We start from the raw sequence: 19,101 nt of genomic DNA on the forward strand, positions 1-19,101 counted from the left end.
TGAATTAGTTAAAAATATTTACGGTATGATAGAGAAAACTTAATAAACTAAACTTGACCATAAAATAATGTGTGTAAAAGTGTAAATTTATCTTTGACTTTATATATAAAAAAATATTTCCTTTTTATTTTTTTAGACAGTTAATTAAAAAACACTTTAAAATGTAAATTATCAAAAAAATGTCTCAAATTGCAAACTTCATATTTTTTCCGATAGGTGCCCTCTGGTAGGTGGAGTAAATTTGTCTTAAATTTGTTTCGTTTATTTTTACCAGTTATAATGCTACCCGTATTTAATTTTAGAGAACAATTTATTAGTGTTCAGTGAAACTAATGATGTGATGTGATGCTGTCTCTGTCATTTGCATCAATAATTAATGTAAGGGAGTGTGAGAGAGGCAAACAGATTAGAGTGAAAAGGTTAAATAAAAATTAAAGATTTATTCGAAATTTATTTAAAGCACCATTTGCATACCTACATAAATATTTAATCTAACTAAATTATTTTAAATTATATACCTAATATTACATAAAAAGATTTGGTTTCACAACAATAATGGATCAAGTAGATTGTATAATTTTTCACTATATCTAGAATAATATATTTCAAATATTATATAAAAAATAATAATGTATTACAAAATTTAATATAAACACGAAAGACACTAATAAATATTTACAAAACTAAACTTCGAAATAGATTTCATAGATGTCATTTAAACATTCTGAAGCGAAAAGTTGTAGAAAGGAAAAAGGACATAACCCTCAATTTTTTTTTAAATGATAGGTTTTATTGGATAATAACGTTGTACAGAACTAAATAATATGTGTTGTGTCAAAAGGATGTAAGCTGCAAATGCCGATTTATTATCTAAATTTAGCTGGCAATTTTTATAAAAAGAAGGAAGTGAAGTGGGAAAAATGACTCAATCGTCATTAGTTTATCTTTAATTAACTCAATAATTATTATCAGATTAGAAATATAAAAACAAAATTATTAAATCATGACCTTCATGGCTATATTTGTTTAGACCGAATACCATAACAAAAACGTTTTTATGTCTCATGTAAAATTTGATTTATGTGGATTACGTCCTTTTTCTTTTCTACGGTCAACATGTAATTACTAGGGCCCGGATTTATATGTTAGTGCATGTTTTGTTAGGTTGTATGCACAGCTATGAGAGTTGCACAGAAATATGTTTTGAAAGACACAGAATCCAAAAATAAAATTTTATTGTGCATATAAATGCATATTTGAGACGTTAGAGCATATTTGAGACATAAGTGCATATTTCATAAATAAATGCATATTTTAGAGCTTTTGAATGTATAATTTAAGTTTTTTTTAAATATTTTACCCAAATATAACTAAGTTAGGAAGGAAGATAGTTTAGATGCACTTGCATTTTAATGCCATCTCCGAGATGTGGATTTATCAGTGGAAAAAGTGAAGTCAACTCAGGCACTATTATTTAAAGTTTGCCCAAGTGGACGTTGAGAGGTAATTTTCCGCATATAAACAAAATACTGACAGATACCTATGTGGAAAAATTTAATGCCAGAGCATAATATTGCAAAAAATAATGTATTTTTTTTTCGGGCAAAAAACAGAAAATAGTATTTAGGAATAGTTAAGTGTGTCGTTTTTGTTTTTTAAGTTATGTTTGGTTTACATTGCATTTATTATTCAATTATTTGTAGGTACTTGCGAAAAAACTATTTTGAAAATTGTAATTGATTAACTTTATATTCTTTGTTTGTGTTTTTTGTTCTGATATCGTATTATGTTGAAAAATAATTAACTAGTTATTCGATTTTTTGTCAATAATATTTTAACTGCATATTTCTTCGGTTTTAGTGCATATTTTATTGATTTTAAGTGCATACTTGCATGCATATAACCATGTTTTTTGTTGCATACAAATCCGGGCCCTAGTAATTACACATTATTTTGTGGGAAAGTCTATTTGTGACATCTAGCGAGAAAATACTAAGCATACATGTATTTAATAACTCTTTAACTGTCATAAAAAAGCCAGTAATTACCACTATACTATTGAGTACATATATTATACGAGATATCTCGTCTCGCACAGTGAAAGGGTTAATACATTCTAATGTATTATAACATTACTTACATTAGATTCGTTGTAAATGAAAAAGAATTCAACCTATACGCAAAGTTTTTTTAATAATTTATTTTCATTTCTATGTATTGACTACATATTTACAATAACACCTTTCGTTTCCTATCACTAGATGTCTCCAGTAACACTGAATTTTGCATTAAACTTGAACTCATTATAGATACTTATCTATCTCAAGATCATTGTTTACGGACATTATACTTTACTATTATGAATTTTTATAATATTTATACAATCATAATAATTAATGGTTTTAGTTATCACAATTTACTTGGTGGAATATTAACATTTTCCACCATATTTGTTGTGGCAAATATATTTCTTGGGTCTAATTGACGCTTGACAGCTTTGAAGAGTTCCTGTCCAGTCGAAGACACTGTCATCTCGTACCACTTTCTTCGCATCTTGCCAACTCCGTGGTGGTGGGAAATAGAACCTGAAAGGTGAATAGGATAATCTGTTATTAAAAATACGTATTAGAATTATCCTAGATTTTATTTGAATCGAATAGGAATTAAGCTCACATTTTTCAATGTGCATTATCTTTATTCGTTGAATTTACTTATTTTCAAATTAAAATTCAGGGCGTTCCCAAATTGAGATTTTTTTAATTCGGAAAAAAAACTGATTCTAATCAAATGATTCAAATAAAAATACATACCTAATACCCAATACGGAGGAAATATATTATTATTCCCCTCAGAAGAGAGAAGAAAAAAAACATAAAAAATGTTCAACAATAAAATACAATTTCAAAAACAAAATACGCATTACAACTGAAAATATTTGTCTCTGGGCAGTGCATTGATTAGTCTTGCACCCTGATAAGTCTGATATGAAGAAACAGTTTGTCCAAAACAGGTTATCAATGCAAACATGTAAGTAACTGGTCTATATAAATTCAAATTATTATTCTCGATCCAATAATTATTGTCCTTTACACTTGGTTATAACTACATTATTTGAGATATTTAAAATTCTGTCAAGAAATTTTTGAAAGACCAATGAATGTCTAGGCTAATCACCATGTTGTACATTTATTTTTTTAATGTTTTGTAGGTACAAATTAATATGTACAAAGAACTGCAATTTTATTAAATATTTTTCATCTAAATAAGAGTTTTTGTTAGTCCTTGGTCCAAATTAAAAAAAAAAAAATGTATTTATTTATATTATATGCAACGTTGTACCCCGACTTACGCGAATTCGACTTGGGCGATTTTCGGATCCACATATCGCGTAACTTTGGGGTATTACTGTATGCAATAAAATAAAATTATGGATTATGAATTTACATAAAATTTAAGACAGCACTAGAGGGGTTGACATTTTTAATCTGCTTGAGGGTGGCATTTTGACTATAGTCACCGTCTCCATAAGCGACAGAGAAACTATTAATTTCAACCCTCCTTGGGTCTATGCCATATTGGTGATATAATATGTAGCAAGCTTTAATAATATTTTAATATCGCCCATATGCTAGAGACCATTTTTATTAAATTCTTATTCAACCATAACAAACCTCTATTGGCAATGATCACGTCTCTGGCGGATTCCTCCAGACGATGCAGGACGTTAAGGGTCTTCTGCGAATACTCTCCGCGGAAGGCAAAATAAAAGTAAACGCAGCATCCCGAATCGTAAGTCTGAGCTATCCTGAACATCACGGCAAAGTGCTCGACGCCGAGGGCTTTGCACTCCTTGCTGATGGTACTTCGCACAGCGTCTACCGCCCGCTGGGCGTTCTCCCATGGCACTGACGTCTCCAAAGTCTCGCACATAATGGAGAATATATTTGCCACATCCTATAGGACAATTTATCATTAACTATATAATATATTGCTGCCAAAAGTTGGTAAGTTGATAATTTAGGTATTTAGAGTTAACAACGGATTATGTGTGTGTATATATATGTATGCTATTTTTTTTTAAGTTAATCCGATGTATAGAACATGTACATAAAACACAAATAACTTTGCATTATGCCAGATTTAAGAGGGCATTTCAAACTTCAAAGTGCAATTACTCCATAACATGATTTCGAGACTTACACACTTTTGGCTGTAACCATTATATAAGAAACATTAAAATAATATGTTCGCCTCAACCATGGCTGAATTTACGCCTAAATGGACAATGAGCTATAATATTTATTAGTTATTGCAATTATTACTATTTAAAAAAAAGTAGCAGAAATTCACAATATTATGCCCACCTTCAAAAAAATGGGGAAAAAATATGAGGATCCTCTTTGATATAAGGGAGATAGTTATTTTGGATTTTCAAGTTTAAATATTATTATAATCTCACTACCAGATGAATGGGAATTGGCTTACCCTATCGGGTGTGGTATAACTGGGTACAGATCTCGGTTGTGGAAAAATATGGAAACAACTTGAAGACGTGTTAAAGAAAATGTTATTTTCTAATATTCTATCTGTCCCATAATATGTATTAAAGTTTCTCACGTAAACATAACTCCCATTCAATATTTGTGAACAGTCGGCTCGATTTGTGCCCCAGAGTGTATCAGATCATATTTAGAAGTATGCTGAAGGAATGGAGTAAAGATTTGAAGGTGGATAATGGAAACTCCATCGCTCAGCAAATGTGGAGAAAAAAAACAGTTTACTAACCCGTATATAGGCGATCACAAAAGTCATTGTATAGCCTCTCTCTCCATTGGTTTTCCCCGCAGGAACTCCGTTGTATTTTGCACCAATTGCATTTATCTTATTTTTATGTGGAATAATATCACTCTTTTGTCCTTCATAGAGAATAGTTGTGAGACACATTTTCATTGGATCAAATCCTTTAATTCTTTCTATATATACCGTTTTAATTCCATCTAGAATGATACCGAAGTAAGACGGCTCCGCGCGAAGAGATTTTCCCAACCGGAATTGTTCATTGTCCATCATTCTTATACTAGTAGGCTGACAGCGTTGTTTGGCAATCTCCCGAAAACATTTTAATCCACTCTCAAAATCAGGAAACAACAAAGACTCAAATAGACAAAATGGTGGAGTTGGAAACATTTTCATTGTAACTTCTGTTATAACACCAAAACATCCCTCAGATCCCATAATTATATTATTAAAATCTGGTCCACATGACATTCTGGGTACAGCACAGTTTTTTACAAGTGTACCACTTGGTGTAACCATTTTAATATTAATAACCAAGTCTTCAATATTACCATAAGTATTTTTCTTCATACCGCTTGCTCTTGTAGCTACCCAGCCTCCCAAAGTAGAAAATTCTATAGAATCTGGCTGGTGTCCCAAAGTATAACCTATATTTTTTAACTCTCTTTCCAAATCTTGTCCAACTATACCACTCTGGCAACAAAATAAAAGACTTTCTTTATCTATCCAAAGTATATCGTTCATCATGGACGTATCTAGAGACATAATTGTTCTTTCTTCTAACTGAGGACACGTTACAGCACCAGATACACTGGTTCCACCTCCGAATGGTATAATAACTATGTTCATTCCGTTGGCCATTTTGACTATTTCTTCTACATCTTCGTGGCATTCTGGCCAAATGACAACGTCAGGGAGTCGTTTCATTGTATTGTTGGTTACTGCCAGTATCTCATGAAGGGCTTGACCGTGCGATCTGTATAACCGATCTGCGTTGTCCGTTGACATTTTAATGTTTAATATTTTGAGAGTTTCTAATTGTTCTTTTGATATTTTTAAGTCTGGGTATGTATAGTTCTTCGGTATTTCCATGATAGGATCAACAAATGCCGTTTCAGTATCTATGCCAAATCTCTCCTTCACCCATTCCAGAAAATATGGCAGACGTTTGTTGCATACTGGGTATCTATAATAAAAATATTGAACATTTTATAAAATAATTAATATCACTAGTTCAAAATTTCCGACTAGTTTTTGGCTCACGGTCTTGCCGTATTCAAAGATCATTTTATCAATGACCCCACCTCCTAGTTATATTTTTCATGTATTTAGACTTTATTGAAAAACATCGTATTTTCCTAATAAATAAAAATGTGTATGCCTTGAAATCTATTTTGGTTATATTGAACATTGATATATTACTATTGAATCGATCTTTGGTAGTGTGACCATACTGAATACACCAAAACTATGGATTATTCAAAAATATTTATAATATGGACTTCGTAAGAACTAATTAAACAATATTTCAATTATAAAAATAACCATAAAATACAGTCCGACGATGGCAGCGCGGCTTAAGCGTCGGCCTATAACGTCGTGGGTCCCGGTTCGGTTCGAATCCTGGGTCTGGCAAAGTACACGTCATATTGTTTTTCAATTTGTATATGAGTCAGAGTATGAACCTAATAGGTTGAGAAAGTGGCTGACATCCATTTCTCGTAAAAACAAAGTCTGTTAATTCAAACCTCCACTCTGTGGAGGTTCATTATAATCTTGTTAGGATCGGACATGGTCAAAAAAAAATGAAATCATATGATCGAAAGAAACCATTAGAAAGAAACATTAAATCTATTACGTCATAATACATAGTATATTTAATACAAATTATAATTTGATTGTGCATATACTTTTATTAGCTATTTTACCATGTTTGGTAGTGTGATGTCCTGAAATTGACTCTTGGTATGTGTAGAGCCTGTGATCAGCAAGCGGTTCCAGTCACAAAACAATCGAAGAGTTGACAGAGAACGGTAAACATCGAAAGTTATATAAAGCTTATGCTATTTATATAAAATTTTCAGCAAACTCTGATTATACTTGCTATAAGACAGCCTTATGGGTGACACTGTTTGGCGGTGTCAGTAGGTAGGTAACTCAAAATCAGTTTGCGCCTGGGGTTTTTAAGTGTCCACTTCACTTCAACTTTTAAATTCTGATTTTAATACCGAGTAGGTTTGCGCGAGCTTTAGGTGGAAAGCATTTTATCCAAAGCGCCAACTTGTCTACACTTATACCTCAAAAAAATACAGGATACAGTGTTGTCATATTTTTATAATGCTGATTTTAATACAAAAATATAAAAAATACAGTATTTAAAAAAAAAACTATATCCAGTACCTACACAGAACATTTTTTGTTTTAAACCCTTCAAAATTATGGTGGTTTAGTTTATTTGGCGTAAAATTGTAGTTTATAATACTCTGAAACATTTTTCGTGGAACCGTTCCGTCGGCAACACTGACAAGATGTTGAAAATATGTCCACGGGTGATGAATCTACGTAAGCTAGCAGTTTCATCACGAAAAACGGCCATTTCGAAACCGTTTTTAGGCAGGCAATGCACCGGCTACGCATGCCCTGCGATGCATTCATCTAGCGAACGAAATAAAACCGAACGTAGACACGACTAAACAGCCACTGCATACTATTAGGTCCATACTCTGACTCTAAACACAAATTGAAAAACAATATGTGTACTTGCCAGACCCAGGATTCGAATCTGGGACCCACGACGTTATGGGCCGACGTTATAGGGCGATACATAAGAACATGGCCCCCACAAGGGGGGGCTAACAGGGCTCTAGTCTGAGGGCCCAGGCTCAGGAGGGGCCTGGCGTGGCGAGTCTCGACCAGATAAGTGAGATAAACACACATCACAAATTTGCTCTAATAGTAAAAAGAAGCTGCCTGCGGCGCCATTTTCCTTCTACAATATTATTATTTAAAATTATGTGTTTGTACGACACAATTTTTAATTGTGTATCGAGACTCGACATCTCTATAATTCAAATGGATGTATTATAATATACTATAAAACACTAAGTATACCTACACATTAATTTTACCGTGTACAGTGTGTACACCATGTGAAAAACGCTACTGTAGAGTATCACACTGCCTTTATCCTTAGTCATAGGCAGGGGGCCCGCCAAAGATCCTAGCCTCGGGGCCCGCTTCATGATGTGGGGGCCATGCATAAGAAGTACATATTATTACAAGTGTATGGTCTTACCTGTCTCCTGTAAAATATGTTGTATTGTTGACAGCAATAAAGTGTGAGTCGTTATATCCCCATCCATTCCATTTGACGAGATCATCTCTAGAAAAATAAATACAAAATCACATGAATAAACCATACAAAATAGAGCGTGCTCCAGGCATCGAATCTACATTAAATTTCGCTGTTTTGCCTAAATTCAGAAGATAATAGTCAACAAAGATTATATTTAATAAATGTATATAATATAAACAAATTAATCTGTTTAAATATAATATTATGTTATATTACAACAGTTATATAGGTACGTATCCCGGGATGCGTTTGTATTGCGATGTAATAGAGTTTATTAAAAGCCTTAAATGGAGATGGGCTGGACACATAGCTCGAAGAAGAGACAATCGTTGGACAAATATAGTCATCCAGTGGTATCCAAGAAGTACAAAACGTCCGCAAGGTAGACCTAGAGGCCGCTGGATCGATGAAATGATAAAGTTCTGCGGAACTACGTGGCAACGCTATGCACGGGACCGAGAGAAGTGGAAGCAGCTTGAAGAGGCCTTCATCCAGCAGTGGATAGATTAAGGCTGATGATGATGATGATCCCGGAATGTTAGACCGAACAACTCGCAATAAAAAGAAACAGTGCTATAGGGAGATGAGGGTGATCTTGTGTGATAAAAAATGTGATTTAGATTTTGGGAAACGGTTTCTGCTGGAAAATTTAGGACACCCGTTGGATATCTCGTCTTATGGACTTTTAACAACATTTTAGTTAGAGCGTTTGCTAATTCAGCATACCCAAAAACATATAATTTGATACTTTACCATACCTATAATATAATATTGTGAATATATTAAAATAATTTAAATGTTATGGAATGGATTTGGGAAATATGGACGCAATTTAAATATTATATAAATATTGGGTGTGTTTATGACGTTTGCCATGTTTGGAGCTCTTATTCTGGCATTTTTTCTCACGTTTATCCATATTATCATGAACGCCCGAAGTACAGGAAAGCTGCACCATTGTCATCTCATAATATAACCGAGATTTGATGCTACGCAGAATTTCTCGGTTGTTTACCATTTTTTACCAAGACAGTCCAAGAAGTTTTGAGAATATGCCTGTACTGCCAGAGCTGGAAAACCTCCACTCTCTACGATGTCTCATAGTTTAGGGCTTTTTGTCTAATTTAAAGTCTTTAATACTAAGGAGGCATGTCATTTTGTAAAAAACGCTTTTTACTAGATATGTTAATTTTTATTTTTATTTCTTGAGACTGCTTCCGTTTCTTATTGACCCATTTCTTTAAAAAGTGTTTTTCTTAATTCCTATACTCTTAAAACGTGTTAAATTTGTTATTTGTCAAATTATTCTATTCATTGGGTGACCAATTTTACTTATTTTTCCCACAGAATATATAATAAATAGAATACACTACATTTTGATTCAGGGATTTGAATGTGTGAGTGTCCAACGAAAATGAAACACGCATTATGCACGTGCAATAGTGCGTGTAATACACCAATATTAAATGAGCGTCAATGCATAAACCGAGAGCAGTTATAAGTATTTGACGTATGACGTATTCTAGACACGTGTTTAAGTATATCCCGTATTCTTCCTTACTCGAGATCGGTTACCTACTACTCCTTACCCATTCGGTATTTCAGTTCCCATTATTTCTGAGTTCCCTGTATTTTTCAACGTTTTTATTAGGTCGTATTCTTGTTTGTCCGGTGGTTGCTTATCCAGTACAAATCTTGCAATCGATTTTTAACTAACTTCCCGACTAGCTAGACATTTGAATTTTTTAGAATACATCAGAACACGATGCCAATGCATTCTTTTTATACTTTTAGCCATCTTTAAGTAGAATTGAATTCTTTTCAGTTAATTCTGTTTTGTATGAAAGTTATTTCGGAAGAAATCCGTGAAAAGTAAAACAATATTATTGGTTGCTAGCAACTAAATTATTAATATATACGCGCGTTACTATGGAAATCAATATGAAATGTCAAAATGACATTTCAGTATTATTTCTATCAAGTACAAATTTTTTTGATCGTTTAAGCTAGTCAAGTCAAGTTTATATGATTCAACAGAAAATTTAAAAACGTTGTAGGTATATGAAAAGTTCTTTTTATCTTGTAATTATTTCCCCTTAGTTAAACTAATCTAACACTACTATTACAATAATACATATTTTACAAACAATTTAAAATGTCATACTATGCTTGACCTTTGTTGTTATTTCAACAACAAAACTCAGTTACATCACTATACGGTTAGAAGCCGAATTAAGACTATCTTAGTTACGTAATACAAAAAAAAGAAAACATTTTCTATTATTCATGAGATAGGTACGGCCTACCACAACAATAATGTGACAAGGATATTATATCGAACATAGTTTATAAAAAAATAAACCGTATAAATAACCCGTTTTTGCGCAGAACAACTTTCCTATTTTTATTTTCCATAAATCACATAAATTTTATAATAAAAAACGTATATTAATCGGAGACGTGACAATAATTTATTAATTGTTTTTCCTCACATATAACAGTTATTATAATATTGTAATATCCATACAGTGTTGCCAACTGTCTTTGACAAAAACATGCCGGACGGGGTACGAAAGCCAGGAAAAAATGCTAGATTTTGTGAAAATTAAATTGCTAGTATTTACTTTATCAAATAACGTTGTTATGTTCTCTCAATTCTTTTCTATGGTATGGAAGTATGGACGCTAAACCAAGAGATGTCACGGAGACTTGAAGCTTTCGAGATGTGGCTGTATAGACGCATCCTCAAAATTCCTTGGACTGAGCGGGTGACAAATGTTGAAGTTCTCAATTGAATGGGGAAGGACCGAGAAGTTGTACGTAGTATCAAAACCAGGAAATTACAATACCTCGGCTACATTATGAGAGGACAAAAATACAGCATTCCCCAACTTGTCATTCAAGGAAAGGTCAATGGGAAGCGTAGCAGAGGACGGCGCCGCATTTTGTGGCTTAAGCACCCCCGTGATTGGTACGAGTGCAGCTCCACTGAACTGTTCCGGGTAGCAGACGACAAAGATAAGATCGCCTTGATGGTGGCTGACCTCCGCTAGGGGATGGCACAATAAGAAAACTCTATCAAAAATGAAATCATTATTATTACCTAATGTTTTTTCACCTATCAAAAACGATGCAAAATACGAAAATTAATTGTCTATATAATATACCCACAGGAAAAATTCACATTACATTTTCAATAAACATATTTAAATTTTGATTAAAATACCCTGTCCTATCATATTATCTGTATATATTATGTATTCAATGGGTACCGCACTATAAAAATATATACGAATTTAAATTAATTGGCACTAACTATTAGTATATAAACGCGGTGATTCGAAAGAATATCTCACATAATTCATTTTTCAAATGTGATTTTTTCTAGTAGGTGTATATCTGAGGTGTATGTAGTTATATATGTTCAATAAATGGAATATTACATTCTCAAATCTTGTGAATTATTCGTTGAATAAAAGAAATGGTTTATTAAAATTGTTAGCAAGTTCATGTAGACGTTATAACTAAATATCGGTCGTTAGTAATTAAGGTAATTAATATTCCTTGATTTAAAACACAAAAACCGATAGTCAATGATAACGCAATTTGATAAGCATTTCACGTAGGATCTACTTGTTTAAATTATCGCAATAAGGTAGAAGGCCAGTAGCTTAATTGGTTAAAGCATATTGGCGCGATGTTAATGGATATAGGAGTTCAAATCCCATCGGGCATCGTATTTTTTCAAATGCAATTTTTTCTAGTAGGTATTTATTTCAGGTGTTTTCAAGTTATGTAATAATATGTTCAATAAAATACTTTGCAATAAACGATTTTTTAATTTTTAAAGTTTATCTTTGACTTTAAATAAATAATATGGTAAATGTGCCGCAGATGTCGTCATGAGATTTAATAACTTTCTTTTTAGACCAACCTAACCTAACATAACCTTAACCTAACCTAACCTACCCTACTCCAACCTAATATTACCTAATATAATCTTAGTTTGTGATAATGATACATAAAAATGTATGAAAATTTCAAATTAACAATTATTGGATCGAAAAGCCTATGCGCCGACAGAAAAAGGTATTTATTATAATTATTGCCAACGTGGAATAAATTGGTTTCGTAAAAAAAATCATAAAAGCTCATGACATCTGCGGCACAATTACCAAACATATTTTAAGATACGTATTTTATTTAAAATGTAAGTAATCAAAGAAATGTTTCGTATTTTTTCATTAAGTGCTTCTGATATTAGGGGTACCTAGAATATTAGGAAACTTTGCGTTCATGGACTTATACCGTTGAAAAATGGGTTCATATGATAATATAATAAATAAGATGGTTCACCTTTTATATGGCAATGTTCCTTTAACTTTGATCGCTGGTGGGCGACGAATTTTCTTCTTTTTTTGCACCTTTTCGCTATTTACATTGTCAGTTGACAATTTATATTCACTCGAGAACAATGAATTTCCACTTTTGCCACTGATCATGTTCGTCAAAGCACTGCTAAGTTTTTCGTTTGACGACATATTTCACTTACAAACACATTTATTAAAAGAAAATTAATGTAATGTTCCTTTTTTAAATTATCAATCTGTTGGCTTTTTATGATTGTTGAAGTTTATATTATATAACATTATTTTGTGCTTTTTTATATTAATAGTTTTTACACACACATATATATAGAGCACTCCCTATGTGAATTATAATCAAATTAATTTTCTCTTTGCACCCTGAAATTGTCACCGAATGCTTTTGTCACCTCCACAGCTTTTATGTAAATGTCGTAAGAGAAGATCCGTTGTCGCCTTATATACACAAATTATGTAGATATTATGTATAAAATATTGATTTAACTATTAGCATGGATGTCTGAAATTATTCCACTGGTTCTTAATTTTAGAAATTATTAATATATTTTCACATAAATAAGATTTCTTTAATACAACGACGCAATATTACCCTGGACCAAGTTTCAAAGAAAATGAGATTCCCGTGCAATAGTTTTGAACGCCACTTTTTAAAATGCAAAAATATTCTGTAAAAATACCTAATAATAAAATAATTAAACATCACATTGACGGCTCTCGTGGTGCAGTGCGTAAGGCGCTGGCCTTCCATCCGGGAGATCTGGGTTCGATCCCGGTGAGGACACAATATATTCATGTGATTTTATCAATGATTGGGTGTTTGTGATTATTTAAAATTATTAATAACCAACTTGTAGGAAAAAGCAAGGAGAAGACCATATGGGCCTTTATAGAGCAGTGGCGAAGGGTGACTTTTAGAAAGAGGTAAGCTATGGAGATCTGATAAAAAGAACACACTTGTCAGGTATACTTACGAGAAATAAGAAGATACTACGATATTATTACTAATGAATAGGTACACACTAATGACAACGACATTCTATTTAATTATTAATTATTTAGTTTTAGGCTCTGCGATCGGAGATTACCTTAGTTCATACAAATCGATAGAATGGACGTGACGTATAGTCCATATGAAAAAAAAGAGAATTATTTGAAACAAAATCCGACCTTTATTTACGTCAAGACAGATGGCGCGCTGTGGTATATTTTTAAAACCTTTGCAGATTGTTTCGTTATTATCTGTGTAATACATTCCTATACATACGGAATCTCTCGTTGGCAAAATAGATTATTTTATAGAGTTACTAGCTGACCCGGCAAACGTTGTTCTGCCATATAAATTATTTCTAGTGAATATTTTGGTTGTTAAATAAAAAATAACGAATGTATCGTAAGTATGTGGGGATGGGATATATGACAGAAAGAGGAATAGAGCGCTGTAGACGATGACCGCCGATAAAAACAAAAAAACATCAACTATTCATTTTCTCAATTCAAAATGAGTAATGATGTTCATAATGAATGAATTACCTGTGACAGGATCTCGTTGTTTAATGTTTATGCAATATCCGTCTTGTCCCTTCCAGAAAATTAGCGGATATTGGAGAGCGTCGTATGAACGGTGTGTGTCAGCGATGAACTCCAGATTATTGTTTCTTCTTCGAATCACGATTTCTCGCGTAGATGTGCGGTCGCCAACCATGATTCCAGCAATGTCGTCAACAATAGGCGCATTGAATGGAAGCACGTGCTCTCCAGCTGGTGTTTTATCAGGATTGATGACAACAGCGTGATTGTCACTTTGCAATTCGTGCATGTGTGCTTTGAAGAATTTCAATAATTCATTGTGCTCATTCAACAGGGCGTCCAGTTCGCCGACGATGCGCCTGGCATTAGGCGAATTGAGGCTATTGTAGCCGCAACGTGCATTCACGTGATTGATGTCCTCACCGCCCATGAAGTAGATTTGTAAAAATGTATGTGGTTCGTTTGGCATTGGCAGCAATGAGCCTACTTTGTGGTATACTTGGCCTTTGATTTTGAACGTAGAATGGAATTGTTGACCATTTGCCGCAGTATTGTGAACTATTTCTGTTGCTCCGAACGAAGTCTTTTGGAAGCATGAATTGAATGTGCGAATGGACTTCAGGAACAGGTTTGAATCTGGAACCGTGCCGATGAGCAAGCCGTTCAATGGTTCTGGTGGTATCTCAATTTCTGGTAGTTGCACTTTTCCTGATGCGCAACACATCCGGCTGACTCATGTTTGAATTTGAGCGCATGACAATGGGGACATTCTTTGTCCATAGCACCAATCAGCACTTTCGGATGAGCGGAATATTCAATAGCTGGCTCGTAATCGAATGCGAGACGAAGGAACGAAGCGGATATAAATGTTCGATGTACTTGTTGGCGTTGTCGGTCATTTGCTCTGCGTGTGTTAACTACGAACCGGCGCGCTTGGCTCCGTTCCAATTGTCGTTGTTGATTTCGTTCAGCTCGTGCCTCTTGTGATTGGGATGCACGCAATTGCGACATGCTTACACGCACGTTTTTGTCATCTTGTTGGATTTGTTCGTCTGTTCTTTCTGCTCTACTATTTCGCATCTTTGTTGCTTTATTCGTTCGACGGCCCAAATTGCCCCCCTTGCGTCTTGATGGGATTGTGCACTGTAATACACGCACATAAAAATAGATAAATTAAAATAAATCGTACAAAATTTTGCACGCACTGCGTTGTGATTTGCCGAATGAAATGTCAAAATGACGCGACGCTTCTCTTGAATTCTTCTCGGACGTAGTGCCATCTGTCATTCAACCACATAAATAATTTCGTTCTGTTTGAAATACGAACGACGGTTAAATTTGTTCATACAAAAATAATAAAATCGTGATTAAAAAATGGAAGGGTGGGGGTAGGAGCGTGAAAATTTGGAGTTATAAGTATTTTTTGATGCAAAATAACAAAAAAAATACAAAAAGAAATTTTCAAAAAAATAAAAGAAAAAATTTTCTGGATAGAGATACCCTAATCACCTAGCGGTATGAAATATACTTGTTGACCTATTCTCATACCTAACAAATATACATAAAAAAATTCATAAAAATCGGTCGAGCCATTTCGGAGGAGTTCGACCACAAACATCGTGACACGAGATTTTTATATATATAGAGTATATAAGTATATAAGTATATATATATATATAAGTGATTATATAAATAAGTCAATATGCAATTAATTTTTTTTTCTTAAGAAGGTAGGCTTTAAATAATCGCTTAGTATGGAGTCTTTGCCACTGCTATAGAGTGAAGGTTGTATTAACAGATTTTTGTTTTTACGAGAAATGTATATTACCCATTTGTCCAACCTATTAGGTCTATACTCTGGGTCCAAACGCACGTTTTGCCAAATCCAGTATACGAACTCGGGACCCACAGCATTATAATCCGACGGGTAACCGCTCGGCCATCGTGGACGTTTATTATGTGAAGGTACTACATAAAAAATCCGAATTCAGGATGTTCACAATATCATATCTAATATATAAATTGACAAATAACTCGTTCTAATCACATGAGTTAAATTAAAATGCATATCAAAAATTACCATCAGAAGAAAAAAAGAGAAAAAAATCCACTCTGTGTGGGGGGGGGGGGGGGGGGGCATAATTGATTCTCTGAGGATCCGACATGGTGAAGTCTACATAATGCTTTGTTTTTAAATAAATAAATAACTACTTGTGGATGCGAAATATCACATATTATTTATACTCATCTTATTACATGTAAATTGTACGTAAAACATTTCACGGTGGCACAGTTCGCCGTGAGCTTTCTATCGAAAAGAGATAACCGAACCTATACTATAATATGATCGCCAATGTTATTAGATTTAATATGGACATTAATTTAATTTTCATAGATGATTTTGGCAAAATTCATGAATTCAAGAATGAAAACGTAACCTAACCTAGCCTTAAAAATAATCCGGTATATCGGCTATTTTCAAAATTCGTTTGCTGCTGGCTTCCTGTAAAGTGTAAACGTCAAGAACCGTGTTTTATTTACACATGAATTTTATGTCAGTACGATACGACCCAAAGAGGTTGGACGTTCTTTAATATACGGTCATATATTTTCGACACAACATTTCACCGTGAAGTGTAATACGGCGAATCAAAATGCGGAGAGTCTGTGCACGGGAAGACATCGAGAAATGTTACGTTATCATTATATTTAAAGCAGCGATTTCCAAACTGAGGGGCACGCCTTGTGTTGCTGTTGCAAGAGGCGCGATAAGTTTAACACAATTAATGTAGCCACAGGGTTGCAGTTTGCAAATGCATAGTTTATAAAACGGCCGCTAGTTATAAACTACATAAAAAACAGTCCTATAAAAGGTTGTTTGCAAACCTGTCTGAAAATATGGAGACTAATTTTATAATACCCCACTTCTACTATTGAGAAGCGCTGGCTATCTTGTGAACAAATGAAATAAAATGGTCAAATCATAATGTTGAAATTTGAGGCAAATTTGTTTAGGAATGATAATTTTGTTGTTAAACTTGTCTATTTGGTTGAAATAAAAAAAAAATAGTGAATAAATCAATGCAAGGACCACTAATACATTCACTGATTTAAAAAGACAAAGCGAAGGCATTCATAAAAAAATGGAGCTTTGGAAATCAAAATTACAAAAAAATAAGTTCGCCATGTTTCCACTTTTAAATGATTTCTGCGCCAGATATATTGAAGCAAACAAAAATTTATTTACTGAGTTCTTGGTAAGTTTGCTAATGCACTTTTCACATTATTTTATTAATAGTTATAAAAGTCGCCTGCGGCGTTGCTTTGTTTTAAGGATATTAAATATTTTAAATATGTGGTTGTGCGTTGCAATTTGATGTGATATGACCTTATGACGATTAATATACTTAAATGATAACTCCTGTGTATAATTTAGGAAACACTACATTAGAGCACCACACTGCCCTTAACCTTAACGATAGGTAGGTGGGCCCGCCAAAGATCCTAGCCTGGAGGCCCGCTTCAGGATGTGGGGTCCATGATAGAATTCATTTGTTATTGAACGATGATGAATTTGGATTGACTACTATTGAAATTGATTGTGCTAATAAACAAGCACATTCATCGCATGAAAAATGAATATAATATAAGTAGTAAAACCTTGTTTATTTTTATAATATTTTTTTTTACATTTTTTTTGTAGTACATTGTTGACTATTTAAAAAGGTGTCTGTATTATTTAATGAAATAAAGGGGGGGAGGCGCCAAGATTATATTTTTTAAAAGGAAGGCGTAGTAACATTAAGCTTGGAAACCACTAAATTTTAAAGTATTATATTGTTCGGTTCGGATATTTATCGGAAATGGTTGGGGGCAAATCATTTCTCTCTGTGGGCGCGCCTTCAGTTTACTATTAAATTAGCTGTCATTTTAATTTGTATTGATAATTCAATTGTTTTTAACAATTTTTATAATTTTCCGGGAATCTGACAAAGACCGCAAACATTTCAACACAATTTTAGATTCACTGAACCAGTCAGTTTTATAAATTATCATTTAAGCTATGTCCGATTTATTAATTGGCAAATAATTGGCGAATGAATTTAGATTATATAACAATTTGATGAGTGAAAATCAAACGGATGCAATCCTGAAATGATTAGGTAAGACATGATTCGTCAAAATGACTTCTCAGTGTGGAATTTAATCGTAATTATTCACGTCTTAGGCAAGTTCACGGATTCATCAGAACATGTGCCAATATTGCTAAGAACTTTGGAAAATATTTACGATATTTTAATCGCGTATGTCATTTGCATCGAAATTTAAAAAAGAGAGATGTCGCTATAAGCGAGGTACTATATTTTAATTTAAATCCGCCAATCGCCATCTTACTAATAGATAATTTCTGCAAGTTTATTCTACAATAACACTAACTTAACATCCAAAAAGAGCTAATTGTGATAAAGAGATCACATTTATCACTTTACGTATTCTGGCGGTTAATAATTACATAAAAAAGTTAACCGTTTACTGTCAAAAACTGTTGGACTATCACGCCGTGGGTCCCAGGTTCGAATCCTCGATCTGGCAAGTACACATATTGTTTTTCAATTTGTGTCTGTCAGGGTATGGACCTAATAGGTTGAGCAAGTAGCTGACATCCATTTCTCGTAAAAAACGAAATATCTGTTAATACAAACCTCTACTCTGTAGAGGCCCATACGATCCTATGATCCTATTAGGATCAGATATGGTCGAAATAAAAAGAAAAAGTCAAAAAATTCTATCTTTTAACAGCCCTTTTCTTGGTCATGTTAACTTTGAGAACGAGACAGAGTACGTCAATTTTACTGAGATGCAAGGTCCGACGGGCCCAATTGGACATGGAGATCTGGTAGCAACCGAGGCCAACTTTGCGGCATTCGAGAATTTTGCAGCGTCGTATGGGGAGCGGGATAGTCCCGACTCCTCTGTAGACTCATCCATTTCAATTCGTGACACTCAGTATACACAGGGCGCTTAACGTCAGCGGAC

At 33.7% G+C, this 19,101-nt stretch overlaps 1 protein-coding gene across 1 annotated transcript; it reads right to left on the minus strand.

The window, feature by feature from the left end:
- Positions 1-2,307: 2,307 nt before the first annotated feature.
- LOC147070309 (alkylglycerone-phosphate synthase-like) lies at positions 2,308-12,828 on the minus strand. The gene is made up of 5 exons (XM_085949384.1): positions 12,509-12,828; positions 8,093-8,179; positions 4,786-5,983; positions 3,672-3,954; positions 2,308-2,585 (listed from the first exon to the last, which is right to left on the minus strand). Exons 1-5 carry the CDS (start codon positions 12,691-12,693, stop codon positions 2,410-2,412), a joined length of 1,929 nt encoding a protein of 642 aa, XP_085805510.1. The 5' UTR covers positions 12,694-12,828; the 3' UTR covers positions 2,308-2,409.
- Between the last annotated feature and the right edge of the window lie 6,273 nt (positions 12,829-19,101).

The sequence above is a fragment of the Rhyacophila brunnea genome, unplaced genomic scaffold (genome assembly GCF_057557595.1).
Source record: "Rhyacophila brunnea isolate RB1 unplaced genomic scaffold, BYU_Rbru_1.0 scaffold_22, whole genome shotgun sequence".
Lineage (NCBI taxonomy): Eukaryota > Metazoa > Arthropoda > Insecta > Trichoptera > Rhyacophilidae > Rhyacophila > Rhyacophila brunnea.

Coding starts and splice junctions, on each gene's coding strand:
- LOC147070309 (XM_085949384.1), bottom strand. CDS start 12,693: ATGTCGTCAAACGAAAAACTTAGCAGTGCTTTGACGAACATGATCAGT. Junction 8,180..12,508: donor GGAACATTGCCATATAAAAG/GTGAACCATCTT, acceptor TTATTTTTCTAG/AGATGATCTCGTCAAATGGA. Junction 3,955..4,785: donor TTGTGATCGCCTATATACGG/GTTAGTAAACTG, acceptor ATTGTCCTATAG/GATGTGGCAAATATATTCTC.